Here is a 22,609-nt window from a genome sequence, read left to right as displayed (position 1 = left end):
TCATGTATCCTATACAGTCCGATTCTTTTACCAAAAACGCTAAAATCTAGATATTCCTTATTCCCATGCCAGTTAAAGCTATAAATAATAATGGAGGGTATTTGACAGAGAAATGTGTTCAGGCATTGACTTGGAAGAAGCTAGCTTATGAAAAAATAAATAGAAAGAGAAACTGTAGTTTGCCAGAAACTGATTATTTATTAGCTAACATTTCAGCTACATGCTAGCTACTTTGGCTAATTTAGTTTTTTTTTTTTTTAAGATATTTTGGATTTTTAGCTAAATGTTTAGCTGCATGCTAGCTGTTTTGGCTAACTTTTCTAGGCTACTTTGGCATCTAGCAAACATTTTAGTTAGATATCAGCTTCAGCGTTTTCATCTATCAGCACTAGCATCTTTAGCAGCCAAATTCAGCTTACAGCATTCACACTAGCATTATTACAGGTAATGCTATATATCTAGTTTTAGTTAGTTTAAAACTAATGATGGTTCAGATGTGTGCTTTACATCCAGTTTGCGCATGATCCAATTAGTGGACTAATCGGAAAAACTAATCTGTGATTAGTTGACCATAAAATAATCGTGTACATCCACTGGTTTTTCACCAGTGTCCCAGACGTATTCTGAGTAGGGGCAGTAGGGGGCAGCAGAGTGATCCTGGGGTCCTCTGACCCCCAGGGACATGATGAACCTCAGGAGGAACTCTTCTCTCTGAGGCTGCAGCCATAGATCAGCTGCACCTCCATTGTGGCCCGACAGACCAGCACCGCCATGCATGCTGATGAGAGTGCACGCCAGAGAGGGCGTGGCCTCAGGATGCAGGTCACACGTTTGATTGGTTGGAAGATCATGTCAGGGAATGTGCTGCAGCTACAGATGTCTGCACAGAGCCAGCAGGTCACGACCCGGCGTCGGTGTCAGGAACGCCCTCCGCCTCCCTCTGCATATCATCATCACCTCAATTACCACCATCATCATCGTCATCGCCAGGATCAGAGGCGGAGCAACATGCGGGCTCTTTGTTCTGTCTGAGACCCAGAGGAGAAAAGTGGGCATGTTGTCTGACCAAGTCCAAACGGTCCTCAGCAGAACTCCAACTGTGAAGGTGGAGGCACACGGGCGGCTCACCCTCTTGAGGTTCAGGAAAGGTTCTCTGTCAGCTCAGATCCCTCCTACAGATTCCTCATGCAAAATAAAATAAAGTCAGAACTTGTGTGAAAATATATTATTTATTTTATTTTATTTATTTTAAGAAAATAGCAGAACTGTGAGTAAAAGTGTAAATGTGGTTGGGCAGAACTCACATGGTACGTCCTGATGAGATCAAAGGAAGGCGTAGCTCTGTGGGTCCTGAGGATCAGGGTCAGCTTCAGCAGACGGGTTCTCCTCTCAAGACTTAAGTGCCTGATTCTGAAGGAGGACTTGAGTATGGGATCTTCTCTGCACAAACACTCTCAGATATACTCTAAATCAGGGTTCTCAAACTCAGTTTCCCTTGGGGGCCACTAGAGGCAGAGTCTGGTTGAGGTTGGGCTGTATGGAGTTCCATTTGAGCCAAGAATAGGTTTTTGCGTCCACTGTCTAGATCAGGAGTGTCAAACTCAATCACACAAGGGGGCAAAATCCAAAACACATCTTAGGTAACGGGCCGAACATGATAAACATTTATTGAACACTCTAAAACTGCATATTTAAAACTCTAAACCCCCGGGTACTGGTCTGTGGACCCCTTGCCACCGGGCCGCGGAAGAACTAATAAATAATACCTGTTTTTTTTGTACGAGACGGAAATCTTTTATTTAGAAAATCGACCGGATTCTCTCGATTAGCTTGAGTGCTAAAAGAAGTCTGGCGGCGTGTAACACAAGAAAAGGTGCATATGGAACCTTTCTTTGAACAGGTGATTCTCACACACCGCGGCTGTTTGCAGAGAGATGTGACTTTCATGAACGAATCTAATCTTTTGAACGGTCATAGAAATGCTCAAACAAGAACATCCATTAAGATGCACATTTAAGAGAAGCTGTGAATGCGATTCATGAAAATACTTCCATAGAAATAAGAGAGAGTTGCGCGGCACGTTAAAGTATGTGTGTGCAGGGGGAGGGGCAATCAGTCATAGTCATGAGTTTTGAGTTCCTCTGTTTTGTAAAAAATGTTTTTGTGGTAAAATGTTTCACTTGAAGGTTTCGCATGGCGTGGTTAAAATTTGCGTCCTTCCTGTTCTTTGTAAATTGAAACTTCACAATCGAAGCGATTGCTTTGACACTTTTTGTTGGTCGACAGAATGCTGGTTGCAGAGCCCGTCTAGAGGCGGGGCGTGGTCTTTTTCTGTGATCATAACAAATGTGTCCTGCGGGGTTTTTGTCACAGACGTGTCCTTCTCTCAGGTGAATTCAGACAATTCAGGTTATGAAACAGTCGGCCCTGAAACAGACAAAAGACGTGTGTAAAGTGATTCAGGTGTGATTAAAGATAGGGGTGTGCCAAAATATCAATATATCGTGATATATAGTCCTGTGATTGAATCTTGATGGGTTCTCACCAAGTATCAATCTTTTATTTTTATTTGAAGAGACTGTAAAAGTTGGGCTGGGTTGATAAAATAGATAAATCGATTTGAATCAACTTAAACTTAATAGATCAATAATCGATTAAGAAAAAATCGATTAAGCATATAAAGTTAAAGTCTGCTAGCTTGATGCTTTAATAGAATTTCCCATAGAACGGCTAATGCTAACGCTCGGTTGATGTAAACAAACATTGCTGACTAAATGAACATCTTTATAAACTCAGACATGAATTTTACAAACTCTTCTGAGAATATATTTATTAAAGTAATCATTTGTGGTCTAAAACATCGTTTTTTTTCTGCTCATACTTTCTTCTTCTTCTGGAATAAGGTGTAATTCTATAGTGTGATCGCCACCTAGTGTCCAAACTGAACCGTCCTCCAGGAGAAGCAGAACAATGTTTCCAATGTTAATGATCTGAACATTTTAGTTAGAACTTCTCCTTTAGAGAATCCATGTAACACTGGATGATATTAACAATCTCATTATTTCACTGATACATTTACAGTATGTGAACTGGATCAGATTAATATGAATATATTTAAAACATACAGTAGATTATTAATGTATTTCTAAACAAATGTGTATAAATGTGTAAATCGTGTAAAATGGAATCGAATTGAATTGAGGGGATCGCAAGAATCGAAAAAAAATTGGAATCGATTGAATCGTTTCTAGATATTATTGATACCCAGCCCTATATAAATTGTTATATTCATCATCTTTTGGTGAGACGTTCCTTTGGAGGTAGATGGGGGGGGGCACGTTGTGAGACTGACTGTCACAGGCACCAATGTTTGGCAGCTACTTGAATTATTTAATTTTTATTCTGTTTACAACAATTCTGCACTAATTAGTGGCTCTACTGTTCATATTTACTATTGTTAACACTAACTTTACAGATAATTCCACTTGTCAAATGCTTGTCAAAGACGTAGTGTTACTGATTTCACAAATGTTACACTCAAATGTCTAGTGAATGTTTAACAAAATAAGATTTATTATGATTCTGTTCAATCTAAACAATAAATGGGGATATATTTTCCTAAAAATATGTCTTCCTCTATAATATATAATGTGAGTTATTAGAGATGATTGTTATCAATTATCGCAGTATTGCGATATCAATGATATCATGAGGTACCCTGCCCTCAGCGTGTCATTTAAACAATCAACAGAGAGGAAAGTGAACTCCAAATTCATCAGCACCAAACCTGAAATCTGTGCGTTTGGTGGAATGTCCTACAAAAACACGACTTCTGCAGACAAACCTCCCCTTTCTTGTTCTTTTGTTTCTTTTCAGTCATCATTTTGAAAGTTTCTTAAACTTGGAGGCTTCAGCGTCGTCTGTCCTTCACTGTGTCTCAGTTCCTTCGCCCCTGAAGAGAAAAAACGGTGCAAACACAACGAGAGGACCACAAATGACCTCAGAGCTGATGATGCAGGGAGGCAGATTGACCCCCGCGTCCTCCTCCTCCTCCTCCTCCTCCTCCTCGCAGCTTTCAGATGCAAACGAAGCAGACATATGGAGAGGAGGTGTCTCCTCTGCAGCCCTCCTAAAGATTCAGATTGTATGACAAATCACGTCCAGGGCGGCCCGGCCTCCTCCACCCACCACACCCCCACACAACAGCTTCATTAGGCTGAAAGAGGAGAGTTTTCGCAGCTTTGTCGAGTCAAGGCCCACGGCTCCTTCTCTCCTCTTCAATTACTCCTTTGTTGCAACGAATTCAAGTTATTGCACTCCAAACCGTGCACATCCCCCCAACCTCCCCCAGTCTCTCTGAACCTCACTTGACCGCAGTTTCAGTTTCTGCTGGGATTTCATCGTCTCAAACCGAGACGTTTCTGAAGGTTTTTTTTTTAAATATTTATAGCAAAAGTTTTAAGTGTTTTCTGCAGAAGTTTATTTTCTGATCATTGACTTTACAAAACATTTATAGAATTAGTTAAATTAATATAAAAAAATATATATTTAGACTTTTTTAAAGAAATTATCACCTAAAACTTCGGAGGCGTCGCCGGTGACGCCCAAACACAAAATCTTGAACATAAGTTTTTAACCGTTAACACGATCATTCCAGTAGATTTATAAGGAGAAACACTTTAGCTCCAGTGTTAAAGGGATAATAATTACAAAATATGAAGAAAAATGGGCAGATTACAAGTTTGTTTGTCGTTTTCTTCTTTATTATCAAAAGATGTTGATTTTTTTTCTTTCATTTGCATGAAAGCCTTTTAAAATACATATATAAAATAAACATGTAATAAAACTTGGTCCAGACATTATAAGTGTCTTTCTTACGTACTTGCTAAAAATGTGTTTTGTGTCTATTTGGGTATATTATTTCTATTTCTAAAAAAAATTAATCTAAAGCATGTTTCAAAGTCCAGGCCCAGGGGCCGGATCCGGCCCTCCTAGTAATTCTATCCGGCCCTCCAGATAATTTTATTTCATTGTTATTAATGACCCGATGCTATCTTACGCTCATTTCTAACTCGTATAATTTTGACAAAATGTATTTTTATGGAGAGTAAAATATTGAAAGTTATTTAAGGTTTAAGTTGATTTATTCTGGAATAATATTCCTGTCTTTTCATTATTCAGAATCATGTTAAAAAGTTAGTTTTAAAGTTTTGAAAATTGGCATTCTGCTAGCTTTTAGGATTATTTGGGTGTTTTCTAATATTTTTTTAGGATTTTTTGGAGTTTAGCTAATATTTCAGCTACATGCTAGCTGTTTTGGCTAATATATGCCCTTTTTCATGTTTTTAGGTTATTTTGAAGTTTAGCTACAAGTGCAGCCACATGCTAGCTATTTTTACTAAACTAACTTTTTTTTGCTTTTTATGCTAATTTTGCCTTTAGCTAATATTTTAGCCAGCTACCAACTTCAGCATTTTCAGCTTTCAGCTTCAGCGTTTTCAGCTATCAACTTTAATGTTTTTAGCTATCAATTTCAGCATCTTCAGCGGCCAAATTTATCTTTTACAGTATTAACACTATCGCAATTGATTCTTTATATCTACAACATAATTATGTTAAAAGGTTAAAATTTTAAAGTTTTAAAAATGTAGTTTTAGAGTGTTCTATAAATGTTTATCCTGTTCGACCTCAAGTGTGTTTTGGATTTTGGCTCCTGTGTGATAGTTTGACACTCCTGATCTAGAGAAAGAGATGAGTCGGGGACATTTTCTGCCAGAAAACTTTTCATCTTCACAGTTTCCCCTCAGATTTGAGGTACAGGGTGAAACAGCCTCAAAGTTCTTCTGGAAAACCTTTGACCCCGAAGATCCAAAAGTCTGGATCCATAGTCTTGCAGCTTTTTTCTCTTCTTTGACTCTTTCTGTGTTTTTCCAGTTTGACTAATCTCGTCTGTTTTGTTCTTTTCAGCAGAGATCTGTCCTCCTCCTCTCCCTCCTCCTTCATCACCTCTCTGCACACAAACACGAGGCGTGATCAAATACAGTTCTTTGTCGTGGCTGTCTGCAGTTATCGATCTGTTTCCTGTCCTCAGGACCGTCTGTCGGGTCAGGGAGGTTCGGATGTACCGGAACGTCGCCGCGGTAGTGGCGGCCTCCATCAATCTGCCGCCGCTTCCTTTCTCTTGTCTGTTCTGTTTGCTCACAGCGATAATTTACCTCCAGCTCCGCCGACATCCACGCCACAAAGAGGCCGTGAGGATTTATCTGCGGCAGGCCACCGCCATGGCAACGCCACGGCCCGAACACAGCACCTGAAAGGAGGCTGTCAGGGCCGGACACCCATCTTCACCTCAGCTTCCTCCCGCAGAGGGAGGAGCAGGGGCGCAACGCAGCCAACACACATGCATGCGCTCACATTAGTGGGCGTCTGGAGTGTTCATGTAATAAAACAATATTTATTTACTAAATTAGCAGGAAAGTTCAGGGTTTATCAGCCTCACGTTGACTAATCTTTTCCTTTCTTAAAGTCCCCCTCTGATGAAAATCCTGTTTTTAGAGTTTTTAAAATGTCTGTGTGTCATTTTTCTTATAAAAGAGAACAATTGTAATAAGAAATAATTTTGCTTTTATATTTCTGAGTATTTCTCCTTTTAAATCAATCAAACTGTCTTGGACAGACTCTGTTTGAATGAATGATCTTCTTTCCATCAACAGCTCTGCTGCACATGCACTAAACCCTCATCTGTTCCTAGTGTCTAGTTCAGGTTCTGGAGAAGAGAAGATGGTATCTTCACATTGACTGCAGTCAAATGAGCCGCCGTTCACATTTCTGTGGTCAGACAGGTTGGATCAGGGGTGGGACTGATCAACTCAGCTCCAAAAGCCACGCCCCCTCAGAGGAGATTTTGGAAACAGAGGCTTCAGATCAACATGAAAAATGTACTTTTGAGACATTTGGGTTGTTGGATTTTGGTTAAAAACTTCATAATCATGGTTAAAACACAACTGGGAATGTTTGCGGCCATGCAGTTTCAAATTGAAGTCAATGGAACAGACGCGATGTGGACAAAATTTAAATATCTGAAGGTCGACAGGTCGCTGGGTCACATCTACCAATCAGGAACTCAGCTTTGGGCATGTGACATTTTCAGTGACTCGATCAGCGGGTAGAAAATTAACCTGCGGAGTGTGGAGGCTGCCAGCTCAAGTCTCATCGAGACGTTTAAAAAAAAAAGGAAAAAGGTCTCCTAATTTTCATTTTTCCCCCCTCAGGTTAATACGAGACAAGAGCCTTCAAGCTCAGACAAAGAGACACAGAAACACAGTGGAAGTGGCTGTCATACAGACACAGCCCCCTGTACCGGGAAAATCTTTGAATAATAATCATATAAACTCAAACATGGAGACATGATTACTGATGATTTAGTAGAACTCTTCACAATAAAATAACCTGATCTCTCAACATCATCTGTGTCTTCATACATTCTGAGTGAGAAATCCACAGACACCGTTCCTTATCGTGATCATCCTAAAAGCATTACCTGGAAGCTCCTCCCACACTCGGCCGCGGTGTCAAACTCAGGGACACACTTACTTATTGACAGGCGACGAGCAGCGAAGTCTTCATGCGGGGAAAGAGGGGCGGGGCACATGAATTTGTCAAACGAGGACACTTTGCTTGCTTTTTAATTGATTCAGGGAGCAAACTTTGAGCTGTTGAGCAAAGAAACTCTTTGTTACTCTAGACCAGGAGTCTGCAACCTGCAGCTCCAGAGCTACGTGTCAAAGTAAAGGCCCGGGGGCCGGATCCGGCCCTCCGGGTCATTATATTTGACCCTCCAGATAATATTTTATTGTTATTAATGGCCCGATGTTATCTTGAGCTTATCACTAACTTATATAATATTTACAAAGAAGGAGGATAAATTATTGAAATTATTTAGCCTTTTTTCAGTTTTCTGGCTGTTTTGGAGTTTAGCTAATATTTTATTTGACTTTCAGTGTCAGCGTTTTCAGCTATCAACTTCAGCATTTTTATTGATTAATTTCAGCATCTTAAGCTGCCAAATTCAGCTTACAGCATTCACACTAGCATTATTGCAGGTAATGCTATATAACTAGCTAATAGATGTAAAGTTTCAAAAATTTCACTAAATGTTTATCCTGTTTGGCCCGTGATCAAAGGTGTGTTTTGGATTTTGGCCCCTTGTGTGATTGAGTTTGACACTCCTGATGACAGTCTAGTCAAACTTTTTTAATCTTTGAAAGACTTGAAAATAGATCAAGATAATTGGGTCAAACAAAAGAAGATGCTCAAGATGACAAGAATTCTGTATGAGTTTATTGAAAAGCGGGTGCTGGAGGTTTACAGATAAAAGCATGGCTGTAGGGCATCTTAAGCATATATGGTTCATGTTACGAGATTTCTCATCGTTTTTTAGTCCCTCCTGCATCCCCTCTTTGAGCTGAACTCATCCTTCCTTCCTCCATCCTCCTCTCTCTCGCTTATCTTTGAAGTTTTCATTTTTCCCTCACAGTCCTCTTCCTCTTTCTGCAGCTCTGGACTGTAAAAGGCATCCATGTAGCATCTGTTTGACCACTTTGAAGAGCAGGCTGTAAACCTGGAACCTCCTCCTTCTTCTTGTGATGTTGTGCTGCAGTCTGCCAGCGTTTAGGCTGCTCCTCCCTCAGACTCTGTGTGTGGCTCAGAAACGCCATCAAACCTCGTAAAACAGAGACATCATCAGTCCTCTTCTCAGAGGACGGGCTTTTTCATGAATATTTTCCATTAAAAACTGGCTTCACATTCAGGAGCTCATCTTCATCACACGGTCCTCATCTGTGCACAACCTTCACCTCAGGAGAACATCCAGAGAAACTCCTCATTGATCTGCATTCAGAGAAGAACCTTTGAAAACAGCAGCTGATTAATAACAGGAAAAAGTCAACAAATAAATCAAAATGACTAATACTAACTTCAAAGAATTGAAAAACTCATTTGATCAGCATGATCTGTTGTTTTTCAAACCTGTCATCAGTTTTCAAACATATGAAGGATCCTCTCACCTGACTGAGCTTCAAGATCCAGAGACCGTTGGATCCATTTCCACGAGTCCTGGGAGTCTGTACACCTTCACCTTGTTTCTGACACCTACATCATGTCCTGCCCACTCCTCATCTGATCCTGTCTACACTCCAGGTAGTTCCTGCTCTGCTTAAGCTGCTGAGGTTCTCCTCTCCTTTACCAGATGGTTGTTCTTCCTGCTCACGGTCGGCAGGTCCAGCCTTGTTGATAGTTTTTGTCTGACTGTATGACTGATTTGTAGTTGTTTGTTGCTCTTCCTCTGGATTTTGGATACTGGACTTGCTTGCCTTATTTCAGGATTGACTGTGTATGACCCTGGTAGTGGTGAACAAGTGAAGCCTCACGAAGCACTGGGGCTTTCTTAACACTTGAAACGATTCAAAGCTCAAAATGCCTTAAAAAGCCAACAGACTATGAAACAATGGACGGCCTCTTGTGCAATGAGGTGTGAAGTTTAAAAGCAATGACATTCAAAGCTTCCAACATCATCGATCATGAGACATCAGTGTTCTGACACAAGCGCCAAAAAAACTCTTTAAATCCCTCAGCCTTAGGAAGAGCAACAGAAATTCCAAAGCCTCCGTATCGTTTGTCTGTCACTAGACAACTAATGGACTCGACCACTCTGGAAACTGGACTTAGGCTAGCTCAGGGGTCAGGAACCTTTAACAGTAAAAGATCCATTTGGGCTCGTCTCCTACTGATCCAAACCTAGAAGGAGCCGCATCGTCTTGGTTTAGCCTCTAAGAAATTGGGATTTTCATTCATGACCTTCTTTTTTTAAATAATAAATATGAATTTTGTCTATTTTTCGGCACGAACAAAAGCAAAAGCATGAAAAGAAAATAGCATCTCTCACAATGTCATTTTTTTCAACTTATTTTCAAAATAAAAGAAGCTCTTTGCCAAACAGGATCATCTCAGTGCAGCTCTGGACAGCTAGTATCCAATGTTGTGCAGCATAAGATAATATTTGTTTTATCTCATAAAAGATCAAACTTTTTACCAAAGTTTTACTTTACATATAAAATCTGTTCATTCTGGAGGTAGAGTTGATCAAACTAGACGTCTTCAGGTCAAGAGGATGTAAAAACCTACATAGTTTATTGTCTATGTGAACCTCAGACATCAATTTATACATTTAATTAATCTAAATGTAATAAATACGAATAAAGTAATTATTACTTCAAAAATGTGATATTTTACTTTTGTTGTCTTTTGTTCTTTTTCCCTCTTTGTTCTCATCAGTCTTACTCTGCTGGGTTTTGTTATTTTAGTTTGGGGTTGGATCTTGGTAGTCTTAGTTTGCAGACTTTGTTTATTTGTTTTCTTTAGGTAGTTTTGGTTAGACAGACATTATCAGGAGCTGCTGACTCTGATGGTCGACATGTCTGGGTCAGCAGTCTCCATGACGTTTTTTATGATTGACCAAAGAGCCACAATGGAGATAAAAGAGCCACATGTGGATCTGGAGCTGCAGGTTGGAGACTCCTGGTTTAGGCGTTCAACAGCCCTCGTCAATGCAACCACTTCCAGGGACATGTCTATGTTAACAAGCCTTTTGGGTTCTCTTGCATTTATGTGTAGCTATTCACAATTTTAAGACCATCCTGTGGGTCTACAACGCACCGCCACTGAACGTGCACTAAAAGTTACACCAGGTCAAACTTTGACCAATCAGGTACTTGGATTTGATAGTGACCTAGTTTTTAATTCACCAACTGTTTAAAAAATGGAAAAATCAAGGAGGAGTCAATAGCTGCGGTTTGTGCCCGGCTGGAATTCTATGACACAGTCTTTCATATGTCGGAATAGAGCTGTGAAAGAAAAATTCTGGAGCCAGATTCACCAGATTTGCACCACTTTGAGCCTCTTTGAGTTCAGTGTGAACAATCTGATCCAGTTCACATACTGTAAATGTATCAGTGAAATACTGAGATTGTTAATATCATCCAGTGTTACATGGATTCTCTAAAGGAGAAGTTCTAACAAAAATGTTCAGATCATTAACAGTGTAAACATTGTTCTGCTTCTCCTGGAGGACGTTTCAGTTTGACCACTAGGTGGTGATCACACTATAGCTGCACACCTTATTCCAGAAGAAGAAAGCATGAGAAAAAAACAATGTTTTAGACCACAAATGGTTACTTTAAGAATTTTTTCCTTAAAAGAATCCATGCTTGAGTTTATAAAGATGTTCATTTAGTCAGGAATGTATGTTTAGGTGGAAAATAGGTGGGAAATTCCATTTGTGAGATTTTCAACAAAACAATTCAAGAATCTGCAGATAGATGTAAAAAATTTAAAGGTTGTTTGAAATGTTTTCTTTTGAAAGAAAAATCAGCAAAAAAGAAATTGTGAGGATTTGTGGATCGTTGTCCTCCAGGGGGCGCTGTAACAGCGCCCCCTGGAGGACAACGATCCACAAACCCTCACAATTTCTTTCTGCAGATCTTTTTCTTTTAAAATCCTCCTTCTTCCCTTTTATTTCTTCATCTGTAACTTCTCTCCATCGTTACAAGCTTTGAGGCCGTGCACTTGTCCATCCGGCCCTGAACTCTGCAGGTATTTTTTTTTCCTTTAGATAGAGGATTTTGCCGCCGGGCCTCACGGAGGCTTGTGCCGGCCCTGCAGCCGGGCGCAGATGATTTGTGTGCAGCCTGGGCTGGGTTTTGTTCCTGCTGGGGCCCCATTTGAATGAGAATGCTGCCAATAGAGTGGCTGAGGCAGAAAGAAAGCAGCACAAAAGGCCAGAGGAGCTGAATTTGGGCAAAGGACAAACCAGGACAGGAGTGAAAAGAAGTGCAGGGCGGACGGCCACAATGGAACAATTCACCTTATAATGGCTTTGATATATTATACATGCCTGAAGACTCTAAACATTGTGTAATTATTTATAAATGGCTGCCCCCCCTCCTGCAGAATAAAGCAGCAGAAAGACTCTGCAGGTCTCTGCTTCTCCTCCACTGAGCTGCAAACCGAATAAATGAAATAATTAATGGAAAGCTGCATGCCTGTCTCATAAAGATGTCTTTAAAAAGCACTTATAGAAAACTGGCCGTGTGCACGTGAGCGTGGACGCGTAAACGGCCGTCTGCAGACAGACTGAAGGAGAGGAGCTGCAGAATGTCCTGCTGCTCTGTTTGGGTCACCTGCATAACAAAGAAACGCTCAGATCGACCATCCTGGAGGAGGAAAGGAGGACGTGTTATTACTGTCAGGTCGGGCAATTCTTTCAGGATTTTCCAGCACCTCAAACCAATTTACGCTTTCAGAAAATTAAACAAACTTTCAGGAATGTCACAGAAACAGAAACTTAACATTTAGCAGCTGAAACCACTTTCAGACGTTTTATTTTTCAATTATTTTAATAAACAATTTATTTAGAAGAGAAAAACTCATAAAAATTACACTTTTACATCTGTAATTACTGTTGTTTTTAGGAATTTTTTTTAATTAATATTTTTTAGTTTTTGTTTGCTTTTTAGTGAAAATAACTTTGGACACTTTTGGTTTGGAAGAGAAAGATGTAAAAAGATTTTTTTTAGGATGACAAGTAACTAATTCATTTAATAATTTATTGCATTCCTTTAATTATACTAGCATCTTTGACCCCCCTCCATATAAACCTCAGTCTCACCTTAGCACCCCCCCACCCCACCCCCCGCGCGGGCACACCTGTGGCAGAGCTGCTCCAAAGAATAGAATAGAACAGAATAGATTCAATTTATTAGTAATTGTCCCATACCGAAATTTAGAAATGCTTTTAAGAGTTTAAGAATAAAGTAAAATGATAAGATAGAATATGTATAAATGGTCATAACACAAAAAACACAGTAGTAAAATAAGTAATAAAAAGCAAAAACTAAAATAAGTAATAATAAAGGTCATGAAACATTAGCATACCTATAACATCTCGGATTGAAGTGTTTTATTGTGAAAGGGTGATTGGTGGAAACTTCCGCTGAATCTCACCTGAAGAGCCGTGATGATGACGCGCACGTGCAGGTTTCTTTGAACTGCGTGGATGAGCAGATCTCTGTGATGGATGGATGGATGGAGGATGCATACACGTGCGCGCGCGCCTTTCTTTATTTCCTTTAAACGTTTTGGGTTTAAACTCTGAAAGTGGGTTTGGTCTTTTCTGTGTCTCGGGAAGGGGGTGCGGGTTTGTGCGTGTCACTCGCGTGGCTGGCCGCCTCCATTGATTGGCTGGCTGTGATTACCGGCACACTTCTGTGCGCGGCGTGGACGCGCCGCGGGCGTCCTGATGTTAATGAGCAGCTCCCCCGGCACGGGGCAGACCTGCCGCACCATTCATCCACCTCATCCTGGGCGCGGGGGGGCGCACGAGCGGGGGCCGGTCATTGTCCGGCTGCCGTATATAAGCGGGCTGAGGCCGGTCGTGTGCCAGGCTCACCGGCTCACGCGAGCTGACCCAGAGCACTGAGACCCACGTGACGCGTGCCGCCAGTCCCCTCCAGCACACGGCCGGTCCCGCCGGACCCGAGCTCTGAGAACTCCTGCACCCCTTCAGGTGAGTTCACGCACGAGCGTCTGCCTCGCTGCAGCAGCATCCTCCGCGCGTGCCGCACGCGCTGACTTTGTGTCTCTCCACAGATCGGAACCCGTCCCGCCGCGGCATGGACTCTGCGTATTCGGACATCGACAGCAACAGCTGCGACTTTTACTCGCACACCGATGACGAGGACGCCCGCGTGCCGCGCCCAGCCTCCCCGGAGCGCGAGCAACAGCAGAGGAAACGGCGCCGCGGCCGCGCGCGCTCCGATGCCACCGTGCAGGTGGTGAAGAAGAACCGGCGGCTGAAGGCCAACGACCGGGAACGGAACCGCATGCACAACCTGAACGACGCGCTGGACGCGCTGCGCGGCGTCCTGCCGGCGTTCCCGGACGAAACCAAGCTGACCAAGATCGAGACTCTGCGCTTTGCGCACAACTACATCTGGGCTCTGTCCGAGACCATCCGCATCGCAGACCTGCAGGCGGGGAGGCGCAGCGACGCCCCTCTGCTGATCAGCCCCTCGTGCCTGCGCGAGACCCCGAGCCCCGCCAGCGACCCGTCCGCGTGGAGCCCCAGCGGCTCGTCGTCCGCCTCCTCGCCGGCGTACTGCACGTCCAGCCCGGGCAGCCCCGCCGCGCCGGAGGACTACAGCTGCCTGCAGCAGGACGCGCTGTTCGCCTTCCGCAGCTTCGTGCCGGGCATCTACTGAGGCGCGCGCGAGGACAAGTTTATGTTGGAACCAATTACCCACGTTTGCCTTATACCCAACTCCCTGCTGCAAAGAGCGCGCGCGGCAACAGCGTAGCGCGCGCGGCTCCCGTCGGAGGTGAAAAGTCAGACTGAATTAGTAAAGTGATGAAGCAGAAAACTGAGCGTGAAAATGGAGTTCCAAAGGCCTGAAAAGAGCCGCGCACGAGCTCTCTTCATTGTTATCTGTCTGTCACTCACTCACATGCACGCGCGCATTCACACACCCTCTCTGTTTGATTCTTGTTTTAATTTATTTTTATAGTAACGACAAATCTGTATTTTGTACATAAAGAGATTTTTATTCTATTTACTGAAACTCTGCTTTTTTACAGAACAAATAAAATATAACGTTTGTATAAAATAAACGTCCTGTATGTCTGATTTTTTATTATTTTGATTTTATCTGCGAACATCAGATTTCATTCAGAGTGGACGCACAAACAAAGATCGTGTATTTTAAACAACAGTTTTCTTCTTGGGTTTTTGTAATTAAACTTATTGTCAGTGCAGCTGCAGGGAAACTTTGAGCATCACGTGCGTGCGCACGTCCTGCAGGAGGATGCTCCTCCTCTCTAAAAACGCACGCGTCCCGCAGCAGCGGCCTTGTCTGTGCACGTGCGAAGGATGGACAGATTATCAGGGGACAGTGGGACACACTCTGCACAAAGCGAGGCACAAGAAAAGAGGAGCAGGGAGGTGAAAATAATCCTCCTGAGACTGAAAGAGCCTCTGAAACTCCAAAATAAAAGCCCGAGGCTTATTGCAAACTTCAGAGAAGCAGCTTCTTCTGATCTTTTTTTAATGCTGCTTCATTGGTTTTTAAAAATGTTCAAGGAAAAATGTAAATCAAGAAAATAGAAAATATTTCAGATAAACTTTTATTATCTCAGGATAAATTTGATGTCAGCTGTGTGTGTCTGATGAGCTGCTGGAGTTTCACAGGAATGTAGTTTTATTTAGATCAGTCCTGCAGTTCAGTCTAGAGTAAAACTGAAACATGTTTCAATTTGTTAAAAAAATAATCCTCTTTGGATCAGTAATGGAGGCTCCTTCTTTATCAAAAAGTTTCAAATACATTTAAAGCAAATAATTTGCCATTGTTGGGGGTCTAAACAGGTTTCTAAATTATTTTAGACATAATTTTTAAGTGAAACTGTGCTTTTAGATCCGTTTATTTTCTGCAAAAGAGTAATCAGACCTGGAAAAACAAAAGTTTTTTCCACAAAAATGTTTTAATGTGACAGTTAACCATCTCTTTCTACTATTCTTTGTTTGGTTCCATTGTGAGTCGGTTCCTGTTTGTGCAGTTGAGGTTGTTTGTGTTCGTGTTTTGGTTGTTATTAGGTCAGTCTTTCACCGCGCGCCCCCGACGAAGACGCCCTGCATTGTTGGTGTGCGCGAGGCCGTGCGCTAATCGAGCGGGATTAAACCGCCGGCGGCCCGCGTGCACCTGCAGCATCATAATGAGCTCCAGTAAGTTTTTAATTAGATTTCTATTGTGGCCGCGCGGGGATGAAGCCAAATCTGTCAACCGCTGCAGCCGTGGCGCGCGAGGAGCCCTGCGCTCATTGGCTGCTGCAGCATACGCGCGCCTCACACGCACGCCAGGCACCCAGTTTAAACTAGGACCCCCAACTTCTACCCCCCCTCTCTGTTTCACACACACACATTTACACGCACATGCACACATGATTGTTAAAAAAAAAGAAAAATTTCATCCTCTCTGCTGTCATTTCACTACATTACCCAGCAGCCTCAGCTGCTGCATTACTGGCAGCAGTGCACGCTCCTTTTTAGATTTGTAGGTCTACCATGTTTCACCCTGAAGTTTCATAAATGAGGCTCCAGATCTGATGGAGGCAAACGGAACCAGAGGAAGAAAGGAGCGTCATCTCAGTGTCCCAGGAGCCTCCTGAAGACCCGCGGTCCTCCACCAAAAGGTTCTGAAAGCTTTGATCGCTCAAATGAAGACAGTAAAGTTGGGTTTTTGCAGCAGCCTTGATGGCAGAACACCAATGAACGGACGCTGCAATGTCGCACTTCTGCACAGGATGTCCAAAGGTGGACTCAGACTGAGCGGGGGTCAAAGGTCAGCATTTAAAGGTGACACTGTGGCTGTATGAGGGCTGACCCGGGATCTGTGCTGACAGCTGAGTGTGTTCTCTGTTCCCTCAGGGCGGTGAGCTGGCTCTGATCCTGGATCAGAGTGAGAGGAGGCAGCAGGGATCTGGTCATTCTTTGATTCTGATACAATCTCTGGACCATGAGTCAAAGTCACGGCCCGGGGGCCAGATCATTTTATATCTTTGTTATTGATGGCCTGATGTTATCAGCTGCCAACATATTGCATTCTCAAGATGTCACATACTAACGTTTGGTTTAGGACCAAGCGTTAAGGTTCGGAACGTGGACCGTACCGTATCCTAACCTTAACCTGGTACTGGACAGTCGGAATCGGACGCGGATCAATACTGGTACCAGCGTGGACCAGGATAGAGTCAGGGGCTCCTGCTGGGTCCCGAGGTTTGGTCCACTTTAAAAAGTTTCGTTTTTAAAGTTTTGAAAATGTAGTTTTAGAGTGTTCAATAAATGTTTATCCTGTTCGGCCCACGACCTAAGGTGTGTTTGGATTTTGGCCCGTTGTGTGATTGAGTTTAAAACCCCTGATCTATGGCGTCTCTGCAAAAGCCACAATAAGGAAATAAAAAAACCTCTGGAAATCCTGAAGTCCGCTAATAAAATGAAAGTTTAAAATGATAGTTGGTTTGTTTGAAACGTTCTCTCCATTGAGAAGAAAGTCTGGATTCTTGTTCAGAGTAATATTAACCTCCCAATCTCAGATTTACTTTGTATCTGGAGCAAAATGAGACTATAGTTTAAATCATGTCTAAAAAGTTCAAAAAGTTTTCATGAGGATGTTCAGGTTATCCCTCCTTTTTTTCTGGTTACTGCATCCAATCACTCTGTCACATCTCCATCGTTACCGTGACAACCAATGGGTGCGTCCGTTGAAGTGGAGGAGGTGGGGGAGGGTGGGAGTACAGCTGAGCCCCCCCATCACTGACTGTATCACCATGTTTGTGAGCTGCAATCAATACATCTCTTCTCTCCCCACAGCCGGACCTCCGGGACCTGCTGCCCCCTCCATCCTGTCCTGATCAATATTTAATGAAGCAGCAAATGTCCCAATGAAGCTTCTCAAACAAACAGTCAGCCTGCGAAGAGGAACAGTCAAAAAGATGGCAAGCTCACCAGCAAAACATTCAAAAACTCTGGTTTTCAGTTGAAAGTCTGTCGCCCACTAGAGGAGATCTGGATCCTCTTCTCACCACTTTAAAACTATTTTTGGGATTTATAGACTCAAACTCCCTCCACCCTGAGACACACCTATGAAACTGAAGTGAAGCATGCAGAGAATCTGAAATGATCGACAGGAAAGCATGACCTGAAACACAGAGGGAATCCGAACAGGAAGCATCTGTGATGTTTAGAGAAGCAACAGAAGTAAAATCAGGAAACATATCAGGAAAAGTCTGGCTGATGGTCAGAAGCAGCTTGTTCCACGGCTCTGGGGCTTTGGCGGACCCCTACCTCTATCAGCTCCAAAGTGCATTGGATCTGGCCCCCGGGCCTTGACTTTGACACATGTGATCTATACCCTTTTACACTCTGGTGTTGGCTCAACATCTCAGGACTGAGTCCCTGACTGGTTGAGGTCGTGCGTCTTCCATGCCAGTGTTCAGATATTTGAACTTTTTTTCTGCTAAACAAGAGTTTTCAACAAACACCTTCTTGGAAATTATGGAAAGTTTTTCTGAAAAACGCAAAAGTACGACCGTACTTTGATTTGAAGCTGTGGGGTTTCTTGAGAGGCTTCAGGTTCCAGCAGTCAGAAGAAGACTCCTCCAGCTCTGATCGGCCATGTCCTTCCTCTTCACCTGTCTGTTTTTCACCTGTCAATTGGCCCCTAAACCACCCTGATTGTCCCAGTCTGTCAAACAGACCATAATACTTGAAGGACCAATTAGACTCAGCTGAAGCTTTTGTTTTATCAACAGAGCAGAAGATCCGCCGCCAGCACGCCTGCAGGAGAGGTCAAAATCTTTTCACTGCTGAACAAAATCAGGATCATTTCTCACATTTACTCCTTTATTCTCGCTCTCATCTGTCTGAGTGACGAATTGAAGTTTCCTGATCATATTCGGGTGCCACTTAGGCCAACCAATCACAGACAAGTTGATTCATGATGACTGGATTCAAAAAAGGATGACGGCCTATAAAACTAGACTTCTAAGAGAAAGTTTCAGAACTGAAAGTCATCAAATGTAGTTCACTTTCAGCTTATCCCTTTCAGGGTCACCACAGCGTAACAGCACCCACTGTTTAGCATCAGTGATTTGGCAGAGTTTTTACACCGGATGCCCTTCCTGACACAACCCTGTACTTGAGGGGCACAGGGACCCAGTTAGGCAGCAGCATCAAGGGTCTTGCCTAGGGACCCAATCTGGGAGGGGATCAGTGGACACCCCTAGGAATCGAACCCAGGGCTCCTGCATGTCAGCCCTTCCCCTAGACCACTGAGCCACCCAGCCGCTGTTGAGAACAAAAAGTCAGCAAATAAAGATGTAAAACGGAGTAAATTAAAAAATCAGAGCTGACTTGGATGCGATTCATCTCTCAGTGTCGAGAACCAGCTTTTATTAAAGCTGGTTCTCGAAGTTCTTGGAAATTATATTAGCTCTTCTTGGCCTGAAAAATCAGGGGCTGCAGCCACCTGGTGGGCTATTGGTTAAGATGACTGCAAATTCAGTTTTACGTGATTTAACTTATAAATAGCATGCAGTACCTTCAGCCCCCTGCAGGTGGCGATATTGACTAATCTGTTCAACAACATAGATAAATATCCTCTTGATGTGAAGGAGACGTGGCTCTACTCTGAGCTCTCTCCGGGTGACAGAGCTTCTCACCCTATCTCTAGGAAGCGCCCAGACACCCTCCAGAGCAAACTCATCTCAGCCGCTTGTAGTCCGGATCTCATTCTGTCGGTCATGACCCAGAACTCATGACTGTAGGTGAGTAAATTGAGAGCTTTCCTTTCTGGCTCAGCTCTCTCTTCTCCACAACAGACCAGTAAAGCTACCGTACTGTAGCAATCCACCTGTCAATCTCAGGCTCCGATCTTCCCTCACTCGCGATCAAGACCCCAAGAGACTTAAATGCCTCCACCTGAGGATGACAAAGACAAACTACCATCTCTCTCCAAGATTGTTTACAAATCTTTCATAACGAGCACTTCTGCTTTATTAAGATAATCTATCCCTCCTCACAGGAAGATGAATTGTGGCCTGATTGTTGATCCTCCTCTTCATTGGCTGTATGAAGTTTCTGGTTATTAGCAGGAACTAGAACCTGCAGTCGTAGACGTCGATCCAGAGCAACCCAAACAGACTCAGTGGGTGATGTGTCTGGTGAGGATGCTGATGATTCTTGGATGTTTGGTACAATGGTCCTCAGGATCTCGTGCTTTCAGAATTCCATCAATAAAATGCACCTGTGTTCTTCGTCCAAAACATACCACGACCCCACTGCCACCACGGGTCACTTAAGAACCTGATGAACTCTATGCCAAGATGATGTGTTACAGTGGATGAGGCAAACGGTGGACACACTGCCGACCGGTTTTCGGAGTCCCCCAGAACCCAAAGTAGAACAAAACCGCAGGTTCCAGATTTATTGTGGTCAGTCTGAGGCACACCTGTGCAATCAACCTGCTGTCTAATCAGCATCTCGCACACCTGTGAGATAGGATGGATGGATGATCTCAGCAAAGGAGAAATGTTCACAATCACAGATTTAGACACATTTGTCCACAATATTTGAGAGAAAAGGTTATTTTGTCTTTGTAGAAAATGTGTCAGATGTTAAGGAGCAAAAACGAAAGTGTTGCGTTTATATTTTTGTTCAGTGTCTATAAGCTATAATTACACCAATAACATGAATATAAGACAGTGTTTTATTTTTTGGCATTGCTGCCCCTTCTTGAGATTTCATCAGAAGGAAGTCAGAATGACTATTTAAAACACACTCCAATAAAAATTGTCTTTAGAATATGTTCTTGTGGCATTTTTCTAATTATTAGAAATCCTTCAACAATGAGCTTCAAAATGCCAGAAAAAGTTGTTTTGTTTTTCTAGTGTTGTGGTTTTAGCTTTGAAAAACACCAATAACTGGGTTTGTCTGTGTTGATGAGAAACATGGAGTCCTGCAGGATGACAGACAGTTAAGTTTATGTCTCCTGTAGCTCTGAAAGTGAATCTGGCTTATGGATTATTCATTTTAATATCTCCTAATGTCTTCATGAGCATCAGAGGCTGCGGGTTTGTCGTGTTTTTACTGGTTTCACTGACGGAGCGTGCTCAGAGGAAACAGCCCAGTTAACCAGGTCCTTGTAAATTCCTCCACATTGTTCTCAATTTGTTGGCCCACTTTATGCTCTTTGTGTGAGAAGACCAAAGCTCTCCACAGCATCCTCCTGCTCCTTTTCTTCCTCTCCTCTGGCTTTCTTTACAGCCCAGGTCACCTCCTCCTCCATCGTCCAACCCAGAAGGCAGCTCTCCTGCAGTTAAAAGCCTCTTGGCCTTTTGCTTTTCTCTTTTTCATCCTCATCTCTGAACTTTGGTGTTCTCCTGAATGTGTAAAAGCAGACTGAAGTTCATCTGATGACTAAAGAGAAGACAATCGGGCTTTAGTGTGTGTCTCACCTCTATGTGTTTCTGATTTAAGACTCAGCCTTTAGTGTGTGTGACAGTCAGGATTTTAGTCTTCTCTGCTTTGATTTAGTTCTTCCTTCAACCATAAAGATTCACGATTTTTCATCTGACTCTTTCTTAGAGTTTGTAGACTTTATTCCATCCTTCACAACAACCACACTTTTTACATGAGTTACCATGTAAAGACCAACACGGAGATGAACTCATGAAAACACCTGCTAGTTATCAAGCATGGCAGAGGAGTGTTGATGATGTGGGCTTGTTGTGGAGGACCCAAAAGTCAGTCTGAGTGGAGCTTAAAATCTCACTGCAAAAAGATCAATGTGTGTGTACGTTTCTTGAAAGGTTTCTGTATTTCTGAGAGTGTATTCAGACAAATGTTCACAAAAACCAGGTAAAATATAAACATGTTTGCAAAAGAAATAAATACCCACCCAATCTGTCCTCTTTTTGTATCACCAACCCTTTTCTTTCCGACACAGACACAACTACACACCTGCTGTGTCCCAACAACACAACACCAGTTGTTAAAATAAAATGTGTCTGCAAAGATCTCAGCTTATTTCTCTTTGCTCTGCTGGATGGGAGAAGCTAGAAAAAATAAACCTCCATTAAATAAATCAAACGTCCTTGAAAAAAATGGAAAACTGTTTACTTGAGGATAAAAAGCAGCACCACAAGTACTACCACAAACATCAGATCCATAAATGCAAAACAGAAAGCTTCCAAGATCAAATAAAGTGTACTTGTGTTATGTCACAAAAACTGATGAATCTGTTTTTTTATTTCAGCATGAGGTTGTTTTTTATCAACTATGTAATATAAACTATAGTAATCCAGCTTTGGCATATCTATTTTTTTCATTTAGAGTTTGTCTCTTACTGTTAAATAAAAATGAGTCACTCTGTCACATTTTTAGATTCAAATTCTGCCTTCTTGAATCTCCAACCCCAAAGCTGTCTGAGCTCCAGAACCAACATGTCCGTCTGGAGACCTTCAACCAACGTTGACATCAGCTTCAGCAGAGAGCGTTCAACCAGCCACTTTTCTGCATTAACACCCTTTTTGGGCTTCTGCGTTTAAAACTCTCACATCTCTAAGCAACTTTTCTATGAGCGTTTTTGCTGTTTGATAAGACGTGAGTCTGTTGAACATGCGTTGAAAGTGAAACCAGATCTGGTAGTGACGTGCTCATGGCGTCCTTTTAAATTCACAGAAGTGTTTGAAATTGATCATAAAAGACAAAGTAATAATTGTGGTTTTCTGTGACACCAAGTCGTTCATGTATCGGAATAGAGCTGTGAAAGAAAAAGCCTGGAACAAGATTCATGAGATTTACACCTTTACAACATTTTGCACAGTATCTTCCAACTGTGAGTACATGCACTGCATCACGACAGCTCAGTGGGAACCAAAAATGCTACGAACGCGCTTTCAGCACTGCCTTGTGATCACAGCATTATTCTGAGCGTGCAGGAGGCTG

At 42.6% G+C, this 22,609-nt stretch overlaps 1 protein-coding gene across 1 annotated transcript; it reads left to right on the top strand.

Annotated features, from left to right (window-relative positions):
* The first annotated feature begins 13,242 nt into the window (after nucleotides 1-13,242).
* On the top strand, nucleotides 13,243-14,674 carry neurog1 (neurogenin 1). Its single transcript, XM_024261091.2, has 2 exons — nucleotides 13,243-13,621; nucleotides 13,705-14,674. The coding sequence occupies exon 2, from the start codon at nucleotides 13,728-13,730 to the stop codon at nucleotides 14,313-14,315; it is 588 nt and encodes a 195-aa protein (XP_024116859.1). The 5' UTR covers nucleotides 13,243-13,621; nucleotides 13,705-13,727; the 3' UTR covers nucleotides 14,316-14,674.
* The last annotated feature ends 7,935 nt before the right edge of the window (nucleotides 14,675-22,609 follow it).

Source organism: Oryzias melastigma, linkage group LG10 (genome assembly GCF_002922805.2).
Source record: "Oryzias melastigma strain HK-1 linkage group LG10, ASM292280v2, whole genome shotgun sequence".
NCBI classification, from domain to species: domain Eukaryota; kingdom Metazoa; phylum Chordata; class Actinopteri; order Beloniformes; family Adrianichthyidae; genus Oryzias; species Oryzias melastigma.
The sequence above is the reverse complement of the archived record's forward strand: the minus strand, read 5'-3'. Positions and strand labels throughout refer to the sequence as shown.